The 9,788-nt window shown below is 32.0% G+C and overlaps 1 protein-coding gene across 1 annotated transcript; it reads right to left on the reverse strand.

Moving 5' to 3' along the window:
* Nucleotides 1–1,397: 1,397 nt before the first annotated feature.
* LOC114742649 (uncharacterized) lies at nucleotides 1,398–7,868 on the reverse strand. Its single transcript, XM_028930864.1, has 7 exons — nucleotides 7,780–7,868; nucleotides 6,766–6,880; nucleotides 4,462–4,582; nucleotides 3,082–3,567; nucleotides 2,728–2,871; nucleotides 2,135–2,556; nucleotides 1,398–2,038 (listed from the first exon to the last, which is right to left on the reverse strand). Exons 2-7 carry the CDS (start codon nucleotides 6,874–6,876, stop codon nucleotides 1,424–1,426), a joined length of 1,899 nt encoding a protein of 632 aa, XP_028786697.1. The 5' UTR covers nucleotides 6,877–6,880; nucleotides 7,780–7,868; the 3' UTR covers nucleotides 1,398–1,423.
* Nucleotides 7,869–9,788: the final 1,920 nt, after the last annotated feature.

Here is a 9,788-nt window from a genome sequence, read left to right on the forward strand (position 1 = left end):
TTGTCACCATTTTTCCATTCCCGACGCGTCACTCTCTTGCCCTGGTCAAATTCTTCATCCAAACCCTCTACACTCACAGACCCATCCCATTCGAGCATGCAGCAACAAAGCGAGTCAAGAAATCGGGTGATACCAGCGTTTTAACGGAAAAATTGCTTACCTTTTCCCTCTTTCCAGATTTCGACCCTTGCTCTAGCTTTGTCTTCTCAGCCTCTCTCTCTTCTGGTATAGTATTGTTTTCTTCCAGTTCATATCTTCAGAGAGGTTCAGGGCATTTTAGTCTTTCTACCGAATTGACAAAATTCCAGATTGATACCCCATGCCTATTTGGTCATTTCAGTTATTTGCATACCCATTTTGTCATTTAAATTTCAACAGTCATTTTTCTGTCATTTTCCCTATAATTTACGTTTGGATTATAGCTTTTATAAATAAGTTAGTTTGTAAAAACAGTTGTTTGGATTATGATTGAATGAGAAGTTTAGTGTGTAAAATTATCAAATTTGGTATGACTTTTATTAAATAATAAGTTTGTGTGTATGAAATTCCCAGAATACCAATGCTTAGTGTATATAAAAATTTATCAAGTCATGGTCTCACCAATTAAATTTCCAATGGGAACTTTTCCTTAATTTTTCTTCAATTTTATTATTTAATTTTTTTCTTTGAATATCCTTATAAACATCAATTATTGAATCTTTTGAAGTAATTTTATTTTTTTCATCAAATCAAGATAGGATCCACTTCGAGACCTTTCTCCTTCTTCGATCATGATATCCCCCCCCCCCCCCCCAACATTGAATAAGCCAAAAGCAACTCCATATTGGCTTATGCTTTTAAGCCCCTTTTGCTTCAAAAGCCAAATTGATCAAAAGTGATGCAAAACATATGTAAAAGTACCAAACATGCTTCTACCCCCCAAAAGCTACTTAAAAGCCCTCCAATCATGTATATCTGCTTGACAAAACCGTAATAAACTCATTACCAAAAAAAAAAAAACCGTTATAAACTGATCGCTACAAATTGACCAATATAAATATGATGCCCAGTTGGCGCCATGTGGCACTAATTGCTCCAAAAACCACTACTAAAGATGACACAAACTCCTTCCTAGTCAAAAAAACTGCAAATTTGTAGTGATTTGACTTAAAAACACTACAAATTATGCACTTCGTAGCAGTTTTTTAGAACCCCTACAAAGTAACAACTGTAAAGACAGTTTTTTGGGGCAGTGGCAAGCAATGTGCCAAGTATCTTACTGTCATTACAGATATCAAATCATTTCTTTAGAAATTCTGCACGCACAACTACACATTGCCAAATCTAAGAAAGGCTAATATATATACAGAGAGAGAGATTACAAATTGAAGTAATAAGCAAAATATACACTGGGTACAAGAACATTAAAATAGCCTCTATTTTACTAGTAAAGCACATGCTCGCTTGGTTTGAATAGACATCTTAAATAAAATGTTGAGTAAATGATATCCAAAAAAAGTTTAAATTGTGAAAGTAAAAATATGACTACTGGTAAAAAAGAAAGAGCTGAAATGAAGATAGGAACCCACTTTAAGCCACGGTCATATGTCACAAAGAAAGCACTACTAAATGCTATCATCATGCTTGTTATGGAGATGAAGAGTGTTATCAATCCGAATATTAGCTTTGAGGGTAAAGAATGATGAAAGTCATATTCTGCATAACGTGATATGAGAATGGATAAGAAGATTAGTATGGAAGCCGAAGAGGAGATCATTGCAATGGCATCTGATATTGCAAATATCGTAAATGATCGTTTTCCCAAATAATTTGGAACTCCTGTATCATCCTTAATACCACCTGGTGTGCTAAATGCCGCAGTAAACACACCGGTAGCAATAAGAGTTGAAACAAGCATACATGACTTAGCTGTTCCTTTCATCCAAGATTCAGCATCTTTACGTAATGCAGCATGCTCCTCAGTGAATAACTCACAAGGGGTTTTATCCTTTGAGTTTTTCTTCTTCATATATGAGGGCAACACTATCTTCCTCACCTCCTGCCATATCAAGGGATTGTTCATAAATTAATTCATGTAAATATTCTAGTTTTTGGGATCATCTAAATCATTTCATATTTACCAATAAAAAAGTACCTCAAACCATAATAGTTCAAACTTCATTTGGAAAGCTGCTCCAGAGACCAATTCAAGTCGATTAGCTGGTGCTAACATTGCAGCCAAATGTAATATAGTGTTTCCACTATTTTTGTCTTTATATGACAACATGATATCCTTTCTTCCGCTTATATCATGGATGAGATTGAAGATTTTAGGATGACGATATAAAACAGCAATATGAATTATAGTTTGTCTTTTGTCATCTAACTGCCACATTAAATCAGGGTAAGACTTTATAAGTGTAGCTAAAAAGTCAAAGTTTCCAACTTTTGCTGCATCAAATAGTAGTCTTGATGGTTCATTTATGAGTTTCTTCATATTTTCCTTTGAATCTACACCGTTGAGAATTTCTTCCCATAGGAGATGAACAAGGTCAAGGGCAACACCATTCTTCGTACCTAGGGTATATAATTTGATAAATTGAATATGCCCAGTTAGAAGTTAGGCAATATACTAGATGCATATTGATAAATATTTGTTGGGAGGGGGGAGTAGAATATTAATAGATCACTTGTTAAGAACAGTTTTTTAGTCTTCCAAACAGGCAGTTACAATGCTAATCAATTTACCTGAACTTGTGAGTTGAATTTGATGTTCTGGCCTATAACTTCCTAAATCTGCTGTCTGAGCCATGATATGTAAACCTGTCATGCCATCTTCATCCGTTGCAAATGCTAGTTTTCCTTTTTCTTTCAACATGTGCAATGCCAAATCTATGAAACAGTTATCAACAGAAACGCAAATTCTAAAATTAAAAGCTGTCAGACAGTTTAATAAACATAGAGCTACATATCAAGCTCAAATAATTCACAAAGGATGTTATTTTTTTAATTTTGTTTGTACTAAATACTTATTCGTGCCCTACTTCTACTTCACTTATAATAATTAAGTGTATTTGTGCTTCGTACGCAATATATACTTACCATAAATACCAGAGTCAATGCAAGTGAGGAATAACTTCTTCCATTCTACTTCTTCAAAATTTTCATCAACAGTGAAAGGATATAGATACTTTGTCAAATCAGCTCTTCCTTGTAATGCAGCAAAAAGAATAGGAGTGAAACCTGTTCGACTTCTTATTTTTGGTAAGAAGCAATTTTTTCCTAACATTAACTGAACAATCTCCAAGTTTCCTGCAATAGTAGCCAAGCTGAAGGCAGTGTTTCCGTTTGAGTCTTGTAAATCCAAGTGTATTTTGTTCTCTTCCATCATGTTCACAAGCTCCTCCACAAAGTGAAAATGACCTGCTCCTACTGCTACATGAAGTATTGTTGACCATCCTTGTGCTATGGCAGCACTCAGAAGCGTTCTATTTTGACCTAATATGAGCTTAGCTTCTTCCCAATTGCCTTCAGATGCATACTTGTGAAGAGGCACACATAATTTCAAGTACATCATTCTGGCCTCAGCTGAAACGAAAGTGATTTCATTGTGAAATTCTCATATTAATTTGTGGGGATGTGACTTATTTATGGGAACGATCATCTTTTATAGAGAGCCAAAATTTACGCATAAGGAGGCTAAGATAAAATTGGTCGTGTGTAGTAGGTAAAGGTTGATCTAATGCTCTGAAGTATTTTTTTAGGTGTGTTCAACACTCTAAAGCATTTATTTAATGGTTCATTAATGACCTTGAAATATTTTCCAAGTTTATCCTGAATTTTGAAGTATTTTGTAGTTCATTTTACACAATGTCATATTTTTTCAAGTGTGTCTATTACCATGAATACTCTAAACCCATAAATTAGGGTATTTAACGCAACTAAAAACATATTATAAAGTGATGGATAAATCACAAAAAATTTTAAGAAGACACGCCTAAACAAATATTGCAGGTGTTGTATCAACTACTAATTAAATAACTTAGGGTAAAAAAAATTTGAAAAATTAGGGAGTCATCTCCCCTGCCAATCCCCCTTCTTCAGTCAGTATTTCATTAGATATTCATCCCCAAAATTTGCAATGAAAATACACTACTAAGTAGACAAAACGTTGCTGAAATACTACCAAACAAGAAGGTTAAAATATATGTGAAAATATAAATAATGAAAAAGAAATTAAGATTGTAAAGATGAGATATGTATGTTTTTATATCATTTTGTTGCCTTGTGTACGAATAGATAAACGTAAAATGGAACATAATTTAAACTTTATCTTATAGTATCAAAGGATAGATATTTGGTTATGCATATTAAATTGATTTTTTTTTATTGTTATAGGAAAATCGTGAGGAACCTTAAAAATAACTGAACGCATTAGTGTTTTATATGACATTAGAGAAAATGGAGGGAGTAGTTAATTACGCGTATCCTGTAAAAGGTCAAGGGAAGGTCTCTTGAACACGGCTGATTCCACCCTTCGTAATAGGGAGTTACTGGGTACTTCAGGAGGATTCACTATATCACCATTTGATGCATTCATTATCTGCAAAATTATACACATTAATTAACACTTCATTATATTCGGTATCATCATGATGATTTTTCTATCAATCTTATTTTTGGTTAAAATGCATTCAGTAAGTATTTTTTACGTGCATTTTTAAAATGTTTTACAGTGCATCCAGTACCTCCAAGTATTTTGTTAGATACATTCAGCGTCCTAAATAGAGGTGGGAATTAGGACCGGCGCTCGGTCCTATAGAGCCGGCCCTGTAGGCTGGTGGGCTTAGAAGAGCCGGCTTTACAAGGTTGAAATTTAAAAAATATCCCAATTTGTTAGGCCTGATTCTTAAGCTAACAGGCTTAGGGCCGGTTGGTGGGGCCCATATAAAAAAATACTATTTTTTATAATTCTCATATTTTTTATCAAAAAATAAAAATAAACTAATGAAATTATTAATAAAGACATAAATATGAATAAAATTAAATCACAAATACAAAATATCATTATATATAAATATCCATCAACATCTAAAAACATTTAAAACATTTGTTAACAAGATAACAACATCCAAAAGTTTCATCTACAATGCAAATGTGCAATAAACAAACACTATTATAATCTTTTAAAACTTCATCATCATTATAATTAATTACTCTTCTTCATAAGTATGCTTTTCTTTCTTAACAAAAATATCAAGTTTTTCTTTTTATAGGAATTTTACTTTTAAATTTTGCAATCTAGCTATTGTTTTACTTTAATTTGAGAAACATTGTTATTGAAACTCATAAATTTCTAATTCAAATTATAGAATTACAAGTTATATAAGTATACAAATACCCTCTTATCAAATATATATAGTTTAAAATATCAACTCATATAATATAAATCAAATCATTATTAAGGTCCAAATTAACCCATTTTTTAAAATTTAATTGGACAAATTATTGTCTAAAACTACATAAATCAAACCATTATGTGAAATTTAATTTTAAAATGATAATAATAACTAAATATTTGAAATATCATTAACAATGTAAAAAAATTAATAATATTAGAATTACACCAATTTTTTTTAAAAAAAAATATAAAAAGGCCTAAACGGGTTGGCCTGTTTAAGCCCTCAGCCTTACAAGGCTAGACTTGTAGGGCTTGTTTCCCATTTGAGGGGAAAATTTTTAAGCCCGATCCTCATAATTTTTAGGCATAAACGGGCTCAGCCCGTTTTTTCGGCTCTAGTCCTAAATTATATTTTAATATATCTAACATCCTAAAATATTTTTAGGTGTATCCCGTATTCTAAATTATTTTTTGGTATATCTAGCACTCTAAAATCCTAAGTGTAAAATTGCGCCAAAAAATCTTTAGGGTGCTGAACTGCTGGATGCACCACAAAATAAATTAATATACTGGATGCCCCTAAAAAATTATTTTAGGATGGTTGATGCAAGTTCACTCTTTTTATGGGGAAAAAAAAACATGTAGATACTTCCATAATGCGTACCGATACAAACATATACGCGCGCGCGCGCACTCCCTCACATTCCAAATGTCTCCATTCGATAGTTTTTGTTTTGTTAGGACTCATTCCACCTAATCTCCTTTATTAAATTTGGTTTAATATAATTTTTGATTCCTCAAGTTTGTCCTCATTTTGGTTTTAGTTCCTCAAGTTTTAAACCATAAGTTTTAGTCCTTCAAGGGACAAATAGTCAAGATTTTTATGGAATTACAATGACCAATGTTTTAAATAAAAAGAAACTTGAGGGATAAAAGCTAATGGTAAAAATTTGAGAGACGCAAACCAAAATGAGAGCAAACTTGAATGACCAAAAATTGTATTAACTCTTAAATTTTCATTCCCATAATATCCTTATTTATTGGTTTTTATCTTTACACATTAAATTTTAATCATAACATTATTTTTTGAAAAAATTATTAAAATTAACTAACTCTCTACGTATTAATTACAATTAAAAAATCAACTTACCTACCTTTCCTTTTGAAATCTGTGGAGTAGTTAAAAGCCATTATATTTAGGGCTAAAATGGGGTAGATTTTTTGGCTGAGTTTGTGTCAATGCAAAAAATGTCTTTGGAAGAAATACTCCAATTGGACTAAAAAATACTCAAATTTGATGTTGTCAAATTGCTATATTAAAAAATCTATATAATTAGACAAAAATGAATTGAATCCTTTGTAATTTCAATAATAATCCTCCATACCTGTAAAAAGTTATGGGAAGGTCTTCTAAATTCAGCTGATCTGACCCTCCGTAATTGGGGGCGACTAGATCCTTGAGGAGGATTTCTTGGATCTTGATTTGATGCATCCATTTATCTGCAAAGTCATACACATTAATTAATAGTTCACTATATATACTCAATATCAGCATGTGAATTTCCTTTCAAATTTTTTTTTATTAAAATAAGCACTTATTCCTCCTGATGACAAGTGTAATAATAAGATATACAGATATACTTAAATAACTAAAAAAACATTTCTTGAAAAATTCCTCCCAACAAAAATTATTGCCCAAAGATATCTAAGAACTTAGGACTTAAAGGGAGTAGAACTCGTCTTCAATTATGTGCAATATAACCTTAGATATGCAAAAATGTTTTCTGTTTCGCATAAAATTATATAGAGGTTATACATAGCTAAAATAGAGTTGTGCCCACTGAAGATAGATTGCACCGATCCTTAAACAAATTTTTGAAGTCAAAGTAACTCTGCGTATTAATTATTACCAAAAAAATCAATAATTATAATCTACTTGTTTTTTTTTTAAATTTGTGAATTAATTAAAAGGATCTTATATTTAGAACTAGGAAGTAGATTTTTCGGTCAACTATACATATGAATGATAATAATTAAATTGTTAATTATGACAAACTATGAGTGTTGACGATTTTTGACCTACAGTTAATGAAATCAAAGGGGTATCGGTGTTCGGGAAAATCAAGCAAGTTCAAGAAAGCAGCTCTGCACTCTAATGACTTCACATACCAATGATTAGATGATGTTGAAAAGCCTTTCTTTCAAAGTTTCCATTTTCAAAAATTTGCAAAGTAATTTGGTGAAACTGTACTCACTTAATCATAATTTCGTGAAGATTAAACCGTGAAAAGAACATTTATTTTTATACAGGTTTATTACTTCAGTCTTAAGATCTGTGTGATATATTTGACAAAAATGAATTAAGTCCTCTGTATAATTTCAATTATAATCCTCCATACCTGGAATTTCGACTGCAACAGGAAATTTTCCTCTCGTAGCACTTGCCTAAAACCAGTTTCCAGAATCGGAGAGTTAGTTTTCTGGGAAATGATAATATAAAAATTACAATTCTTGAGGTATGCATAGAAAATGAGATTTAAAAGATCTGAGTCATATTTGAAAGTGACTCTCCGACATCTTTGATGAAATCATAAAGGTAGGCCAGGAGGAAGAAAGTTAAAGTAGAATGAAACGAAGTCGAAAACATACAAGTGAGATTTATTCAAGGAAATGCTTTTGCAAACAGATGAGCAATACGGCTACCGTTCACTGTTGAAGAAGATGAAGAATCTGTAGATGAACAGAGAAAGAAGACCCTTATTTTACCTTATGGGATGCCTTTATATGTTCTTTGCTTTTAGAGTGATATTGCTTAGTCCTTCGGTGGTGCGATGTGAGAGAATATATATATATATAGAGATGAGAGAGAACCTACGGGAGTGGTTCTTCTTAGTCAATCTAAGCATTAAGTCAATTCCAGTAGTTAAATAAATAGCACACGGAGACCAAAAACAGTGGTTTCCCTCTTCTCCATATGGATGAGCCCCATGCACTTAGCTTTTTATTTTTTTCAAAAAAGCAATGATATGAACTAACTAATCATTGTTGTCGTTGTTAAGTTTGATAATATCTTATGAGTAAAGATAAGTTGTAAATATATAAGTAACCATGCATATTTTAACCTAATTGAATAAGCTAAATTGCAATTTGTAAGCGTCTTCGATCTATCCCACTCATATTACTCTGTATATTTTATATTGATTATCATATAGGAGAACTTAAATTGCATTGAGATTTTAAGGTGATGAGATGCGATGAGATTGGGCGGTGAGTTTTAAATATCTCCTGTGGTTCCATACTTAGTCATGCAAGGGATAATGAGTTAGATTAGGAGTTTTATTTTAAGTCTTTCACAATAATTTACAATCAAGTGCATCTGACCTCTGGTTATATAAATAAAATAGTATATCTTAGTGTAGAGAGAGGGACTTACAATTGCCCTAATTCTTTGTGAATTTTTTTTTGTTCATTCATTATTGCATTATGTTTCTTAAGATGCATTTAGGGGAAAAGCACTATGGTTGAAGGGATTGGTGCCTTGTTTGAAATTCAATTGATTTTATATTTCCCTTTATTCTTATTTATTTTCACAACAGACAGAGAAATTGGGCACCAAAACTTTGACCTCAGCCTGCCGCCTTTTAGAGGAGTGGAGACCTTACCACCCATTCTAGAGATAGAAGAAGAGAGTCTAAATTATATGGTTAAATGGCAATTTTACCCTTAAATTATGAGAACTTCGTCATGCTACGCTTTGGGATTCTCAATCAACAATTTAACCAACCGATGCAATATTGTGTGACTTCAGGTCATGTTCACTTTCAAAAACCTTTAGTGATGTCCTAAGATAACTAAACATCATAACTACAATAAAACGAGGTTTTGGCTTAGAAAAGTAATTTAAGCTATAACTAAATGAATGCAATAAAATTAAAGCCAGGTTACAACATTTTTGGTATTTTTATATAAAATAGAAATGAATAATAGGAAATCTCCTGAAAATGAATTTGATGGCAATCATGTTTTACTCAAGATAATGGAAGTTTTGTAAAAATCATTAGGCTTTCTTGAATACAACCTCAATGACTCATTGAGTCCATTATTTAAATCAATGAACTTTATTAATGAAACATTATTAAGCTCTTGTAATGTGCAATTTGAGAATGATTAATGCAATTGGTTTAATGCAATCTAAATCAACTCAATACCCAAACATAAGTATTCAAGATAAGAGAGAATCAAAAGAGCCATAATGAAACATATATATATGACCACATATATTAAAGCACAAAACTAAAGGCTGAGCCTAAACACCTTTTTGAAGCTTGGAAACTCATGCCTCTCACCATCATCATCATAACTTCACGTAGCCTCTAGAATAGCACGCAATGGCATGAAACCTTCAGCC

The sequence above is a fragment of the Neltuma alba genome, unplaced genomic scaffold (genome assembly GCF_004799145.2).
Source record: "Neltuma alba isolate B1F8T4 unplaced genomic scaffold, ASM479914v2 tig00003845_pilon, whole genome shotgun sequence".
NCBI classification, from domain to species: Eukaryota; Viridiplantae; Streptophyta; class Magnoliopsida; order Fabales; family Fabaceae; genus Neltuma; species Neltuma alba.